The 16,763-nt window shown below is 40.4% G+C and overlaps 1 protein-coding gene across 4 annotated transcripts in view; it reads left to right on the top strand.

Moving 5' to 3' along the window:
• The window catches only part of KIF5C (kinesin family member 5C), a 167,044-nt gene that overhangs the window by 86,476 nt on the left and 63,805 nt on the right, over nucleotides 1-16,763 (top strand). For all 4 annotated transcript variants that reach the window (XM_054699717.1, XM_037523310.2, XM_054699716.1 and 1 more), the window contains 3 exons: nucleotides 4,848-4,972; nucleotides 7,578-7,682; nucleotides 8,044-8,192. In XM_054699717.1, coding sequence (XP_054555692.1) covers nucleotides 4,848-4,972; nucleotides 7,578-7,682; nucleotides 8,044-8,192 — 379 coding nt within the window. The remainder of the gene's footprint in view (nucleotides 1-4,847; nucleotides 4,973-7,577; nucleotides 7,683-8,043; nucleotides 8,193-16,763) is intronic.

A 16,763-nucleotide genomic window follows, 5' to 3' on the forward strand; every position in this document is an offset into this window, starting at 1 on the left:
CATTGAGAGACTCATTTTGCTTCATTCAGTCTGCATGGGTTGGGCCACCCAGGGTCACTGAAGCTATAAAGAGGTAGATTTTTTTTTCTCTAATTTTTTTTCCTTATTATTTTATATATTTTTTGTATCATTCTTCATTTTTATACAATGTGTGCTTTATCATTTTGGGTATAGTCCCCATGGAATTTCCACCACCAATTCACTCATGTACCATCACCATAGTCCCTTGTGCTTTTCCCACTCCTGTTTTGATCCAACTCCTTCCTCCCCCTCTGCAGAATATCTCTGGTTTATAGTTGCCTGTTGATTTTGATTTTTACTTTATTATAATAACTTTTTTCCCCTCTGATCTCTTATTTGGATACCCTGCTTTCTTCCTATAAGTGAGACCATCAGGTATTTTTCTTTTTCTTTCTGCCTTGTATCACTGAGCATGATCCCTTCCAGCTCCATCATGTTGCTGTGAATGGCATGAATTTATCATTTTTGATTGTTGAGTAATATTCTGTTGTGTATATGTACCACATCTTCTTGAACCAATCATCTATTTTTGGGCATTTGGGTTGTTTTCATAGCTTACCTATTTTAAATAGTGCTGCAGTAAACATAGGGGTACAGGTGTCCTTACAAATGAATGTTTTTGTGTCCTTCGGGTAGATCCCTAGAAGTGGAATTGCTGGATCACATGGAAGCTCCTTTTTTAGCAGTTTGAGGAACCTCCATATATCTTTTCATAGTGGTTGGACCAATTTGCTTTCCTACAGCAGTGTAGTAGAGTTCCTTTTTCTAAGGAGGTAGATTTTTACCTACTTTGAGAAGAACATTCTAATTCTTGTAGCTGCCCCAAGTAAAGTCTGCTACTTGGAAAGGTGGTAAGTTCCCTGTTTATTGTAGACGAGATACAAGTATTGGTTGGTTGATTAGTCAAATTTGTTAAATCTTTTCCACCCAAAGTTCTGTGATTCTGTATTCAGACCTGAAAGGTGAATATGCAACATTTTTTTCTATTCCAAAAATCTTGTGACATGATATTCATATATGTGGCAAATTTCATAGGTGAGCTTAAGCTTGTATTAAACTGTAATTCTTTCTTTTTGCTTAAAATACACAAATATACATGAAAGGATGTAAGAATCCTCTTATATAACATCTCTTATTTATAAAGAGGTTATTCACTTGGTTTCTTAAGCTATTGATGGTTACAAATTATTTATGGCATACCTGACAACTATTTTGGTTCCCAAGAACTATTGGTTCAGAATATTGCTATTTTTCTTATTTTGACAAGGTACATTTTAAAATTTTTGTGGGAAAATATACATAACATAAAATTGACCTTTTAACCCTTTTTAAGTGTATTAATTCAGTGTCATTGAATACATTCTCAATATTGTACAACCATCACAACTATTTTCAGAATTTTTTAATCATCCTAAATTTCAAAATCCATACCCATTGAACAATAACTCCCTGTATGCCTTCCTCCCAAATCTTGGTAACCACCATTCTATTTTTCTATCTCTATGAATCTAACTACTTACATAAGTAGAATAATACTGGGTTTGTCCTTTTGTGACTTGCTTATTTCACTTAACACAATGTATTCGAGGTTCATCCATTGTAGCATGGGTCAAAATTTCCTTTTTAAAAAAGGCACAACATTCCATTTTGTGGAATTTTGTTTATTCATTCATCCATATGTAGACACTTGATTGGTTTCACTTTATGGCTTGTAGTGGCATGATGGGCACTGAGCAGGGTCTCTATGATCTGAGCAGACTGGTGAAGGAGGAGTCCTGGAGCCCTCGGTAGCTTTTTCGGGGTTTTATTGAGTTTACCAGGTACAGGGACGGTAGGGGTGCTGGGGGGTCGGGAAGCTGGCAGGCCTCTAGCTCCCCTCCGGCCCTCACCCCGTGAATCTTCACTCCTTCTGGGCTCTCTGGTGTTCTCTCTTTCCTCCTTCTGGTGTTCCGTTGTCTTCTGGCATCCCGTGACACCGCCCTTATGATCCTGGTCTCTCAGCCCAGGTGTACCCACACTCCACTCCAGGTACCCGCCATCAGGCATGCATTCAGGACCGCAGGGATCCGTCATTAATCCTAATGGTTGGAGGGCAGAAAAACCTGACAATTATTTACCCCACATGGCTGTTCTTAATAATGCTGCTGTGAACACGGGAGTAGAGATATCTGTCCCTCTCTTGCTTCCAGTTCTTGGGTGTATATACCCAGAAGGGAATTTCTGGATCACACTGTATTGCTACTTTTAATCTTTTGAGGAATTGTCATACTGTTTTCCATAACAAGTGCACCATCTTAGATTTCCACCAATAATGTGTCAAAAAGTTTCAATTTCTCTACCTCCTCCACAATGGTTATTGATTTATTTATTTTTTTTTGCAGTAGCTATCTTAATGACCATCACATGTATCTCACTATGGTTTTGGTTTGCATTTCTTTAGTAATTGATGATGTTCACCATCTTTTCATGTGCTTAATGGCCATTTCATATCTTCTTGGGTGAGATGACTATTCAAGTCCCTTGCCCATTTTAAGTTGGGTTATTTGTTGTTGGTTTGTTCAAAATATCATCAGTACCTTATCAGATCTGTGACTTGTAAATAACCACAACCCTCTCATTTTATAGGTTGCCTTTTCACTCTGTTGAGAGTATCATTTGATGCATAAAAGTTTTTAATTTGGTGAATTCCAAATTACCTATTTTTCATTTTTGCTTATACTTCTGGGGTCTATTCAAGAAATAATTGCCAACTGTAGTGTCGTAAAGCTTTCCCCTTAAGTTTTCCTCTAAGGCTTTGCAGTTTTAGCTTTTACAGTTAGTCATTAGTCCTTTTTGAGTTAAGTTTTGTATGTGGCCTCTCAACCTTGAAATGAAATAGCAAGGTCTTTTACTAATCAAATTGAGTTTATTTGGGAATAGCAGAAGGATTGCAATCAGCTGTGGCAAAACATAGGCTTGCCCAGGGAGGCAGAGAAGGTTGGCTTTTATTAGGTTTTAGAAGGAAATTGGACAGGGCTGTTTTGAACAAAAGTTAATTGAGAGTTTGAGGTTGCAGCCATTTCTCATTGGCTGCAGGTGGTAGACAGTTTGTTGTCTCTGGGCCCGGGATGTCTTGCAAGATGCAAGTGGTAGGCGCTTGATATTTTTATAGCTGCAGGAGTCCATTTTGAGTCAGATTTCCTTTATTCAGTTTCATAGGCCTAAGGTCAGGGTCCTACCTCATTTTTTGTTTTTTGCGGGTAGATATTCAGTTTGCCCAGCACTGTTTTATTTGGTGAAAGGACAGTTCTTACTCCAGTGAGTGGTCTTGATACATTTGTTGAAAATTTGACAATATTATGTAAGGATTTACTTCTGTGCCCTCTGTTCAGTTCATTAGTCTTTTTGTCTGCTTTCTGCCAATATCACATTTTTTATGACCATAACTTTCTTTTGAAATCATTAAGTGTGAGACTACAAATTTTGTTTTTTTTTTTCAAAATTGTTTTTGCAATTTGGGATCCCTTTAGATTCCGTATGAATTTTAGAATGAATTTTTTTTTTTAAAGATTTCTTTATTTATTTTATACAAGCACTGGGTACAGTCAGAAGCACGGGAGGGTGAGAGAATTCACCAGAGCCAGAGCAGGGAGCAGAGCAGGCAGAAGGACTGAAGTACACTGCTGAGGGGAGCAGCGGGTGGCAGGAGAGGTCTGTGCACCATGTGGGACCCTCCTCAGGTGGCCGGGGAGCAGCCAGGGATCGAACCAGCGCTGCAGAGGCTGCAGGCAGCTTCGCAACCCAGCACTCAACCGCTGTGCCACCAGGGAGGCCCTAGAATGAATTTTGTACTTTAGCAAAAAGCATCATTGGGATTTTGATAACAATTACATTGAATCTGCAGATAACTTGGTAGTCTTGATGTCTCAATAATATTGAATCTTCCAATCCATAAATGTCTTTCTGTGTCTTTAAGTTCTTAGAAATATTTTGTAGTTTTCAGTATACAGGTCTTTCACTTTTTTTGTTATATTTGTTTCTAAGAATTTTTTTTTGATTGCTATTTTAAAGCATTACTTTGATTTCCTTTTTGATTGTTCACTGTTAGTAAGAATGTAGAAATACAAACATTTTACATCCTGCAACTTTGCTTAATTCATTTATATAGCAGAGTTTTTTGGTAGAATGTTTAGGATTTTTTTTTTTTTTTTTTTTTTTTTTTCAGATAATCTGGTAAAATGGGTTAAAGAAATGATTACTAGTAGACTTTGGCTGGAGTCTCTGCCTGCTTGGTCAACACAGACTAACATTGAAATAGATTTATTTTCATTCTCTGTGCTCCATCCTAATAAATCATTTAATCTTTGAGATCCTCTATGTACCTACTATGGATTATAGAGCAAGTCTCTCCATAAGAAAACATGATAGTACTGATAAGCAAGACTTGCATGCGTGAAGAAGATGAGAACTGCATCAGTTGCTAAGCTTGATGATCAAGATGGGGAACTAAGTGAGGCAGGGGAGATGCTGTGAGCTCCTTAAGGAGAAAGTCAGGCTGCAGTAGGATTTTGGGGCTTGGGGGCTATAGGCAGAGCTAGGGAATCTGTCACTTAAACCAGTGACTAAGATTTTTAGATTAATTTCTTTGTACTCAAAGACATTTTAAACCGTTCATTTCTACAATCAATGTGGATTTTAAGAAGAAATGGTGGTCTCAATTTTTAAAAATGGCTGGACTGACTTAAAAAATAGAGCTATTAGGTATGATTTGTTGGCTTTTTACATGAGAGTTTTGCTACCTAAATTTATGTGTTCTCTGCAGAGCAGTAAACTATTTTCCTTTTCAGACATGAATGAACACAGCTCTAGAAGTCACAGTATCTTCCTGATTAATATTAAACAAGAGAATGTAGAGACTGAAAAAAAACTCAGTGGGAAGCTTTATCTAGTTGATTTGGCTGGAAGCGAAAAGGTAATTGGTTCTTTATTTGTATTATCTATAATTTTCCTCTGTTATTTGCTTCAGTGTGCAGTGGTATAATTTTTATGCCTTTCTACTCCCTGCTTTTAAAGAGCTTTTAAAGTTTCTGATGTTGTGCCAAGATGTTATTAAATTTAACCTTCATTTCCCAGCTTTTTCTTTTCTGGTCCTGAAGTCCCCTACTTGCGTCACAGGGAGATATTTTGAATGCCAATGCTGATTTATACCTAACAGGCTATGCTGATGACATTAGGTAAATGTTCGTGTGAACATAGCCTGGTGAAGGCAGCTGTGCAAATGTGGAGGTACATCATGAACTTGTGAGAAAAGGAAAGATTCCCATGTTGTGCCAGACACAAATAGGTCAGAAAAGGGCTTTGCCATTGGAATCTGCAGGCTGTTTTTCGATCAAAGATCTAGAACCAGGTTTCTCTCTGCATTCCCTGTTTCCTTTTACAGTAGGCATCAACTGACTTGTCTTGTTTGGGTTACCTCTCTTATTTTAGTCTATGAAGGCTGTAGTTGGTGTTTTTAGCCACAAGTCCTGACCCTCCTCTGGTTTTGTCCAGGCTGTGTGTTGGCATCTGCTCCCTGTCCCTTCCCCTCCCAGGCACTTGCTCTCCCAGGCACTGGCTGCTCCCTGTCCCTTGCCCTCCTAGGCACTGGCTGAGGCCACACTCCAAGTAGGTTGGCTCCAGCCTCACAGCCATCAGAGGTGCCTGCTGCCACACCCTGGCTGGGGTGCTGCCTTCTTGGGTGACATCACAGAGCAAGTTCACTTTCACAATGCCAAGTGGCCACCATCATAGCTGACATCATGCCAATTATCCCCATTGGGGTTAATTAGCCCCTAAGTACAGTCAGTTTCCCAAACTGTGTCATTGATCCCCACTGGCAGCACCCCACCACTGAGTTGCTGTACGCCAAATTATGGCCACTAATACCTGTGTAAGTAATGGCCACTGAGATTGGCCTCCTGTACTCTCTATTTGTAAAGCTGTGAGCAGAAACTCATCTGAGTATTACTGGATGGGAGTCTAAAATTTTACTAATCCATGTTTATAACTAATTAAACAGACACCCAAAGAACAGGAATCCAGAGCATTTCTAGACTGACCATTAGTAGCCAGGATTCATTTTGTTGCTCCACCAGCTGTATGGGTCCTGCAAAGAATCCAGTGGCCCTTGGCCCTTCTTAAGTTTGTCCCTTGCCCTTTAGAGTCTGAGGATAAGTACTTAGGCCTAACTGCACAGAAAAAATGTCCCATGCTGGCTGTTCAGGGTGGAGGGCTGCTCTCTCTGCACAGCGTTGGTGGTTATTGCTTATGGTATTTATGAGGCATTTAACGTTGTGGTCCTGCTCATTGTTTTTCTTGCTCAAACGTTTTCCTTTACCCTCAGTGTGTCCACGTGAATGGATCAGTGTGGTCTCATAGAACAATGCTCTGACCTTTAGCCCCTGACTCCCTGAAAATAGTGCTCTTCCCTGGGACCGGCAATTCAGCATCTCTTGGACTCAAATTTTCCTTGTGTGTAAAAGAAAGGTGATGGTACATGTTATGGAGTTAAGACACCCAAATATGCAATCATTTAAGTAGCATCATGTGAGTAGATGGTGACTATTTGTCACCCACCAGCCTGGTTGTTTATCTGTAAGTGGGAAGGCCGCCCCCCTCCCCTCCTGCCGTGACAATGCCAAAGACATGAAAATCCATGTTATTTGCTAAACATCCTCTAGGATATGCTTTCATCTCTATTGTTGAGAGTTTTTTCTTTGTTTATATTTGAAAAACAGCCGCTGTGCAGTTTAAAGTTGTTTCCCTACTTTTTTCTTCAGAGAGCAGCTGTTCAACCTGCATCGTTTGTCCAGTCAGCAGAGCTATGAATCATGTTGAGTTCCCTTTTTTTCTCTGCTCTGTAAATGTTACCTGGTACAACTGCTGTAAATATGAAATTACCAGTAATAACATAGCCGGGGAGCAACCGTGCATCCTTCCTGTGGCTGAAGAGGATAAAAAAACAAATTTACATTATAATATACATCATCTTGACTTTTATGCTTCTCCAAGTTTTCTTTTTCTCCTTTTGGATAAATTGTTCCTTTTTCTTGGCTTTGGGAGTCAGTAGGGAAGGAACAGAGAGTCTGACAGGCCTCCCCACTGCCTCTTCTCCTTCATCTGATGTTGGAGCTGCTCACTGTGGCTCAGGAGGGCGTTTTCTCTGAATGCTTCCCTCAGGCGTGAAGACTGTTCATCTCCTGGGGCGCCAGTCTTCCCCTTGTGACAGCACTTTTGGAGCCCGGTTTCCCTGGGAGGCTGTCCCCCTTGGAAGCATCTGCAGTGCTACCACTTGAGGCATGGCAGTCATTCCCCTAAAACCTAATTGAGAGGAAAATGACAACAAGGGAGAAGAAATCCCAGCCTTGGGTATGAGGGAAGGTTTTGTCAATGTGATTCTTACTTACTTTTATTTTTCCTTGCATTTCAGGAAGATCCACACTGTCCTCACTCCCTTTTTGTCTTCCTGTACATTGGAATTTTCTACTCTATGCTTTTGCTGTGCTGTGCAGCTTACTATTTTCTCTCTTCTCTGGTAGGTCAGCAAAACCGGTGCCGAGGGAGCTGTTCTTGACGAAGCTAAAAATATCAATAAGTCTTTGTCTGCTCTTGGAAATGTGATCTCTGCTTTGGCAGAAGGGACGGTAAGTCATCCTGTGTCTATGAAGTGATAATATGGGAAGTCACTTTTTTGGCTCCATGTATACTCTCTGTGCCATAGCCCCCCTGAGATTTGGTTGCTTTAGTTTGGACAGAGACAGAGGGAATGCTGACCGTGGACTCCTGACTGGGAGATCCAGTCCATTAAAATGTGTGGATGGTGATGCTAATTTCCTATCACTCGGATCTCAGATTGGGCATTCTAAACTTTGGCAAGATCTAAAGTCTGGGCAGCAGGTTCTTATTTCACACGTGTTTCTAAGTCCTGTGTGTCCTTCATTCGCTTGCCTCTGCTTCTCCTCTGAATGGGCTGTAACAGGCAACGCCTTTTCTTTTCTTAAATAGAAAACACACGTGCCGTACCGGGACAGCAAGATGACTCGGATTCTTCAGGACTCTCTGGGCGGGAACTGTAGAACCACCATCGTTATATGTTGTTCTCCGTCTGTCTTCAATGAAGCTGAGACTAAGTCAACACTGATGTTTGGGCAAAGGTGGGTGTGGCTCTCACTCCCAGGCGCTGTGCCTGGATCAGGTGTGGGGAGCTAGCATCAGAAAGGAATGGAGTAATGAGGGGGCACGCTGACTAAATTGCATTTAACAGGTGATCTGTGAACTTGAAGCATCGTTTTTTGAGGTGTAAGGAATAGTTGTGTCTGCAGTCATGGGCAGGAATATGCGAATCAAAGATATGATTGTAAACAAATAAGAATCCCCACTTAAACATGTAAATGTGATTGTTGGTCATTTCATGGAGTGTTACTTTTGTTTCTCATGGAATCGAGTCTTACTTAGTTCCACTAAGGTTCACAGGACCTCAAGTGCATAAAACTCAAGATTGTTAACTAGTTGGATCCATTACAGAGTTGTGATAAACACCAGCAACAGATGACTGTAGAGTAGTGGCATAAATGGAAAACAGAGTTGGGGAGAAAACCTAAAACTAACCCTGGAGTAGGAGATAGAGAATCAGGTTGAGGAAGGAGAAGGGGGCAGCCATCTTAATTTCAAAAATGTCCAAATGGGAGTTCCTAGATTTTAGGAAATGTTCGTAGGTGGACAACAGGGACAACTGTAATTTTCAAACAACTTTCACATGTAGGGTAGCTCAGACTTTCCTTTCTCACCACCCTCCTCATCGCCCAAGGCCTAACCTTCAGTCACTGCCCCCCTCCCCACCAATCTCAGGTGTGCAGCCCCCACACACTCAGCATGACACCTCAGGGGCTCCTCCTGGAGTGTGCAGGTTGCTGTGGCTTTGGGCGCACTGGGCATCTTCAGAGCTCAATGGACTGAACCTGGACCTCAGGGGGAGATAAAGATTCTACTGCCATTATTCCCTTCACTTCCCAATAATCTTTGTGGTCTTTAGATAAGTTACCCATTCTCTGTTTGTAAATGGATGCACAGAATGCTGTTTCTGCCTTTTTCCCAGGAGTGTGCTGTGTGGTTATGCCTGAGAAATAGTTTAAGGTGCCGAGAGAAAGGACAGATGCATGTGGGCAATCTGTATGGGAAATTGCTATGACTTGTTTAAACTGTATTAAACCCCAGTCGTTTCCTGAGTCAAGAGAACATAGGATTAATTACACAGTCCTGGCACCTGTGGGATGTATAAATAAATAATACTCACATTGAAATGCTGTAGAACTAATACATCTTTTAAACCGGATTCCAGTTCATTACTTCCTCTCAAATCACTTCCCTGATTAGCCAGATGCTTAGGACAGTGGGTGACACAGGATACACCCATTTGTCTCAAGGGTTGTGGGCTACCAGTCTCTGCTTATGGGAAACGCAGAGTTCCATGGTGATCATCCTGCCATGTCTCCCTTCCACTCCCCACCTCGGTCACCTCTGCTTTCTTAAATTTTAGCTTTAACAATTTCCTCTGAAAATGGGTTAGTGTAAAATAACACTAAATGCATTTATAAAGGAAACATTTTTTAAAAACAAATTCTTACCTGCAAAGCAAAAATAATCTGAGCTTTTGCAGCCAGAGACATCCTTGGTCATTGGGTTTTTTTTCTCAAGGTTGCCACTTTGAGTGGGCATTTACAGCTGTCTGTAGGGAGAGTTTTAGGTAGAAGTACAAATGATAATTTTATTTCCTCTGATCTTAGTGAGGCAGTCAGCTGCAGTGTCATTACCACTAGGACTTTAAGTGCCACATGCACTTTAAATCTTCATAGCAATTCTACTAGGTAGATGCTATTTCCCCTTTGTAAGAGGATGAAGTTGAGGCTTAGGTTCAAAACCATTAGGTACCATTACCTGAGACCCCATAAGCCAGTAAGTGACTGAGCCTGTAGGCTGTTATAGGATGGAGAGACTGTATTGTTTGACTGACGGCCTCTTACATCTGGCTGCTTGTTCAGGAACCTTGATGAACACCGACCTCTGTGGTCAGTAACTCCAGTTTTTAGGTGAACCTTTTGCCACTGACCCATTCTATTGTTTACTTCTCTCTGATCTTCAGCATCCTCACATGAAGGAAGAGTTACATTAATGCTCAGGCCCAAGAATCATTGGGGTAAATGAGCTGCTTCACTTTTCGCTTCATATTAGGGCTGGCATGTAATAGGTGTTCAGTATTTTTTTTTTTTTTTTTTTTTGGTGGGACCCTTGCCAGCCGGGGAACGGACCGGCGCTGCAGAGGCTGTGGGCAGCCTCGCAGCCCAGTGCTCAACCGCTGCGCAGCCAGGGGAGGCCCTAGATGTTCAGTAATTCTAAGCTCCCCTTTTCTTTCAACAGGCTTCAATGATCAGATATCTTGAGACTTGAGAAAGTCATAGAAATGGATGGCACTGGACTGAATGTAATGTAATGTAAGGAACAAGAGTGCAGTATAAGGGATGGACCAAGTGAATTAGAGTTAGAATTACGTTTCTAGGATGAGCAGTAAAGAAATACTGCTGATAATTTGGGATTCCAGGAAATAAAAAGTGTGTCAGTTATATTTTCAAGTGAAGTAGGTTGGTCTACTTATGTGTCTAATCTTATGTGTCACCAGGTTCCTGGGCCCCATGAGCTCAGGGACTGGGTTCACAACTGACTGTCCCCACAAACACCCAACACCACTCATGTACAGTCAGTGGTCAACAAATAACTGCTTTTCAAATGCACGGACAAATGTAACTAAAGCTTCTTATATAGGGTTCCTTGGAGAGTTAGAGCAGTTGCTGGACTGTGACACCATTATGTCCAGAAGTTTGTTTGGGTTAAGTTGGGTTTGTTTTCCAGTCTGCAGTTAGGAATATGTGAGATTTTGTTCCTTTCCCTTTGTCCCTTAGTTAATGGATTCTTCAAGGACATTTAACTTCTCTATGGGGCCACTACCTACTTTATTGTTAAAATATACGCATTGAACCCAATTACACAGCAGACACGAGTCTGAACATCGGATTAGACATGGTATCTGATAGCTAATGAGATTAAGTACTTTGAGCTCAGAAAAGACTGCCGGGCACATCCCAAATTCAGTGTAATGAGTGCTCATTATATTCTTGTTGCAGGGGTGGCCGGACCTCAGGGCAGCATGAGGTTCCTCAGTTATTCCTACGTGATTCTTTCACAGACATGAAGGAAGTGTTTGTTGCTAGGCTATACTGGATTGATGCGCTGAATAAAACAATAATGTTCTTTGAAGCAGTAGAAACCTGATAGTCTACAGGTGCCTGAGGGCAGCTTCCCAAGTCAGTACGTCAGGATTCTGGATGAGGTACTGGAATTTAAAGGAGAAACGTCCCTGTGTCTGTTTTTTGGTTTCAGTGGTGAATTCTGGCTTTACTTTTCAGTCAGGCCTGTTCTCCTTAATCCCCTGAATGCCCAGCATTGTGCTAGCAAAACAGCAGAAGCTGTTTGTGGTGTTCTCAAAGGTCTTCGAATCTAGCGAGGAGGTAACTCCTTCAGGCAGCAGCGTCAAAAAGCTGGACTCTGGCCAAGCGGATCACTTCTTAACGCATGGAGCTGGGCCCTCAAAATTAGAGCATATTCATTGCTTTTTTTTCCCTCCTGGCTTCCAGTTCTTATTTTATTTCTTTAGTTTTTAATTATTCTTCTAAAATACTTCCATAGCACTCTTCAAAAAGGAGTTTTTATAAGTGCTAGAAGAGTGAATTCAAATCACCCGGCTATCTTGGAAGCCTGTTTAATGTACCTTGATTTGAAGTGTTAATGAAGGGGAGTCCTGAAGGGACAGACCAGTTTAGAAGAGGCCTGAGTCAGCACACCTTTGGTGCCAAGGATTTGGATTAAACCAGCACGAATAATTCAAAGACTTTATTTGTATGTTGAATGTGGAAGGGGAATTGACAATATAGGGAAAGTCTTTTTCTTACGTGCATTTAAAAAAAATCCACGCCATCCAGTGGTTAGTTTAGTGGCACCTGGATTAGGCAGTGCCTGAGTGGTGTGTCTACAAATTTATGTCACTGGAGTATTTTAACAAGTCACCTGCCAGGTACAAGTGAACATTTTGGCTATGGGGAGTGCTTGCCTACTCTTCTAACATAAAATGGAGAAAGATACAAGTCAACCCTTGTTGGAGGCCTATGATTAAAATACCAGTAGAGTTAATTTTTGCTCTTGGAGGGCAAAATATACTGTGGGTGACAGAAGTTTAACCATATACCAACTCTTCGGCCAAGATGGTCTTGGGAATCTAAAGGTTTTCAAAAGACATGAAATTAATGGGTCCTTCCTTACATTCTCCATTCACAGCCAGGGAAAAAAAATGAGAAGGTACTTTGAAGAAAACATGTTTCTGGAAGCAGATTAGGGGTTTACATGGGTACTCAGATGCAGAGCAGATGGGAAGATGTGATGATTTTGTGTTGACTTGCCTAGACTGTCGTACTCAATTTAATCAAACACAAATTGAGGTGTAGCTATGAAGACTATTTTGTAGCTGTGGTTAACATTTACCATCAGTTGACTTTCAGTAAGTTGACATTATCTCCATAATAGGAGTGGGCCTCATCCAATCAGTTGAAGACCTTAAAAGAGCAAAAACTGAGGTTACCTGGAGAAGAAATTCTGCCTCAAGACTGCAGCATCAGTTTGTGCTGAGTTTCCAGTCTGCTGGCCTGTCCCCATGATTATATGAGCTAAATTCTCTAGATAAATAAATGGAAGATTTTATATATATGTATAATAATAATATATAAAATATAAAATAATAAACTATATATATATATATTCTCCCTCTATATATGTATTCTCCATCAATGTATCCCATTGGTTCTGTTTCCCTTTAGAGTCCTGATGAGCAGGAGGCTGTGCTGCTCCCTCCCACCCCATAGTCAGGAGACCCTCAGTTTCTATCTCACTCACACCATCTGCAGTACAGAATCACACAGCATAGATTTGTTCTGTGCATTGAAGTTGTGGGATTGCTAATGCTCCTCGTTCAAAGGCTAGGGCAGCAGCCCACCTCCCTTTATCCATGGTTTCATTTTCTGTGGTTTCAGTTTCCTGTGGTCAACTGTGGTCTGAAAATATTATGTCCAGTCAGATATTTTGAGAGAGAAATAAACCACATTCAGTAACTTTTAGCACAGGTTGTTATAATTGTTCTTAGTTATTGTCGTCTTTATGTAATAAACGTTTTCATAGGTATGCATGTATAGGAAGACTATGTAGTATTTATAGGCTTTGCTACTATCCATAGTTCAGGCATCTTGGAAAGTGTCCCCCACAGATAAGGGGTGGGGGGGATGGAACTAGACTATTCCATCCTGGAAAGGAGAGGGAAATGCTAAAAACAAGAGGTAGGATGATACCAAGAACAAACAGCTTCCAGGCTCTTCCAGGAGCCCAAGGTAACTAGAAGAAACACCAATGATATATAGCTTATGTATCATTTCATACTACCTGTGGCCAGCAAGTATGAACATAAGAAATTACTGAGGAAATAGGAGAGGGTTGGGGTTTGTTAGTGTATGGAGTGATGTGAACTGAGTGGTAGGAGCACTTTAGTTCTTCAACCCTGATTTAATTGAAGTGTCAAATTATGAGGTTGCTTCTAGAGTGTTGTCTTGTATGGGGCTCAGCCTCAGAGGTAGAAGTGCACCTGATGGGCACTCTTAGAATCCTGGACATCTGAATATGTGCACTGTAAATTCAGTGACGGGGACTGAGAGGTGCTGGGGAGGAATTAATGGAATGCTGGTGGGCAGGGAGACCATCTTCTTCCTTTCTTCAGTGGGATATGTCTAATCAAATCCTTTTATGACATAACTGTCTTCGTCTGTGCATCTAGTGGGACATGCACCGTGACTTTTGTTCCGTCTGCTGTGCTTGGTCTGCTTCCCCAAAGGTGGTTAACCTTCATTAGCTTTGAAGTCTTTTAAAAACTGTCCCTAGTTTCTTCCACTTGGTGAGAAGAGATATAATATCTGGGACAAAGCTATATCATATATTATTTAAGTGGTGCTTGGCTCTCTCAAGCAAACCACAACAAAAACCACAAAATAGACACCCTGGTAATTGCACCCTCAAGATTTGGCTCATTTGTGCTAAGTGGGTCTTGCTGTTAGAGGAAGAATCTTAATTAATCTTAATTTTACCTGAAGTTGCCTTTAGTAAGGATTTTGCTCAGTGTCTGGTAATTTGTGGAGTAGATACTTATTTCTGTATACAGCTTGGGGGGCTCTTGCTGAAAAACCAATTGGAAGGTCTTTGGAAATCAAGACCCAAGACACATCTGTGCTCCTTTTTGAGTGACCAGGTCACTGGATTAATCAAATGTTATCATGGTGAGTGAGACTGACCCATATAGATAAGTGAGCAATAAGTTCATCGTTAGAGGCAGCCTCCTGTGGATTTCTGACTTGGTTTCCTATATCAAAAAGATCATGGCCCAGAATGATAGGCTGGGCGATAGCACTATTACTGTATAATTTCAGATAGACAAAATTTAAAAACCTGCTTTAATGAGCATTTCTTAAATTTCTGCTGTCCTGTTGATTTTATGTTTCCTTGTAAGCTGAGCAGTAAATACACATTCATATGCATACATGCTCACACACAGAACACACAAGCCCCTGGATCAGGTTCACAGGCGGCCCAGGATCTGTGGTGATTCGCTGTGTTGAACAGAGTAATGTAATGTAATTTCATTGGTTGCAGCCAGAAAATAGGTGGAAAATACCAAAATAAGGAGTATGGAAATTGGAAAACACTTGGGCATGCTTTAAAGCAGACAAGGCAAAAAAGAGCAGGCCATTCCTGATCCACACTGACAGCAACAGACTAAACATTCCCAAGGAGGAAGTGAATAGTGAGAGGCCAAAGATGGTTCACACAATGCCTGGTCATTAGGTCCTTAATTCTGTTAAATTATACAGTCCATGGTAAAAAGTAAAGGACTGCAGATGCCCACATTATTTTATTGTAGTTTTCTTAGGGGAATCTGGAAGATTATTTCACTTTACATGATTAATTTAAGGATCCTAGTTGGGATTATATTTGTTACATTAAAAAGAAAACTCTGGGGCTCAGAAATTCAATCTCTCTTGGTAGCTCTAGCTAATTTCATGATCTAGAATAGATACTAGCTAATACTTGTATCTGAGACTTGATTTCTTTCTATGTCAGTTTATTTTTCTTGAATATTACATGTTGTAAGGTGCCTAAGTGTACAACAGCAAAATTTTACAATTGTGTATATGTACATATATATAGAATTGTGTCTTTATAGATGTAAAAATAACTACTACTCATCATCTTAGAAACCTATTTTTTGTATCCTGCCAGTTACTACCCAATTCTCCAGGGTATCATCCTGACTTTTAGCATATTGCCAGTCTTTGAACTTTATATTATAAAATCATATAGTAGTACTTTATATTTGGTTTCATTTATGTAACACTGTGTTTTTGAAATTTATCTACATTGTTAGGTGTAGTAGTAGTTCATTATTTATGGTTATATAATGTCCTGTTTTGTGAATATAGCACTTAATGAATCATTATTTTGTGATGAATGTTTGGATTGTTTTTAACTTTGGAGCTATCATAAGGAAGTTACTATGACATTGGTTGTCATAATCTTAAGATTAACAAGTGCTCATTTCTATTGGGTTTATACTTAGGAGTAGAATTGCTGGCTCATAGGATTTGAGATATTCAGTTTTAATAGATAATAGCTGCAAAGAGCTTTCCAAAATAATTGGAATAACTTACAATCTAGTAACAATTGAGTGTACATCCTCACCGATCCTTGATATTATCGGTTTAAAAATTTCTAGCCTCTCTCTTGGGTGTGTACAGGTCACTGTGATTTTACATTTCCTGATGGTATTAGGTTAAATGCCCCCCCCTCTTTTGGGGTATTTATTGGCACTTCTTTTATGAAGTACCTATTCAAATCTCTGCCCAGTTTTTTTTTTTTTCACTGCTTTTTTCTCTTTGACTTATGAGTTTTTCTGAAAAGTTCTTGTGAAATATGTGTATTGCATATATCTTACACACTTGGTGGCTTGCATGTTAATTCTTTTAGTGGTGACTTTTAGAAGGGAGGTTTCAAAATTTTAATAGAGACTCAAATTTATCTTTTAAGAAATCTTTGCCCATCTCCAGGTCTTGATGATATTCTTTTGTTTTCTTCTAAAGGCTTTATCATTTTACCTTTCACATTTTTTTATTTATGCATACAAGAACTGGGGTGTAGGCCAGAGGTGCAGGGGGTGAGAAGGTTCACCAGAATCAGAGTGGGGAGCAGAAAAGGCAGATCTACTGAAATACACTGCTGAGGGGAGCAGCAGGTGAGACAGGAGTGATCTGCTATGCCATGTGGGTTAACTCCCTGGCCAGGGATCAAACTCGTGCTTCAGTGGCTGCTGATAACTTCTTAGTGCTGAGACTTAACCCCTTGTACCACCAGGGAGGCCCACCTTTCACATTTGTATGTACAACCCATCTGGAATAGAATTTTTTATAAGGTATTGGGGGAGTAGATAATGGTTACCCCCTTAGTACCATGTATTGAAAGGATCTTCTTTTCCTACGGTACTCTAAGGGCACCTTTGTCATAAATCAGATGACTACATGATGAAGTGTTCA

The sequence above is a fragment of the Talpa occidentalis genome, unplaced genomic scaffold, assembly GCF_014898055.3.
Source record: "Talpa occidentalis isolate TD23 unplaced genomic scaffold, MPIMG_talOcc4v2.1 talOcc4.3, whole genome shotgun sequence".
NCBI classification, from domain to species: Eukaryota; Metazoa; Chordata; class Mammalia; order Eulipotyphla; family Talpidae; genus Talpa; species Talpa occidentalis.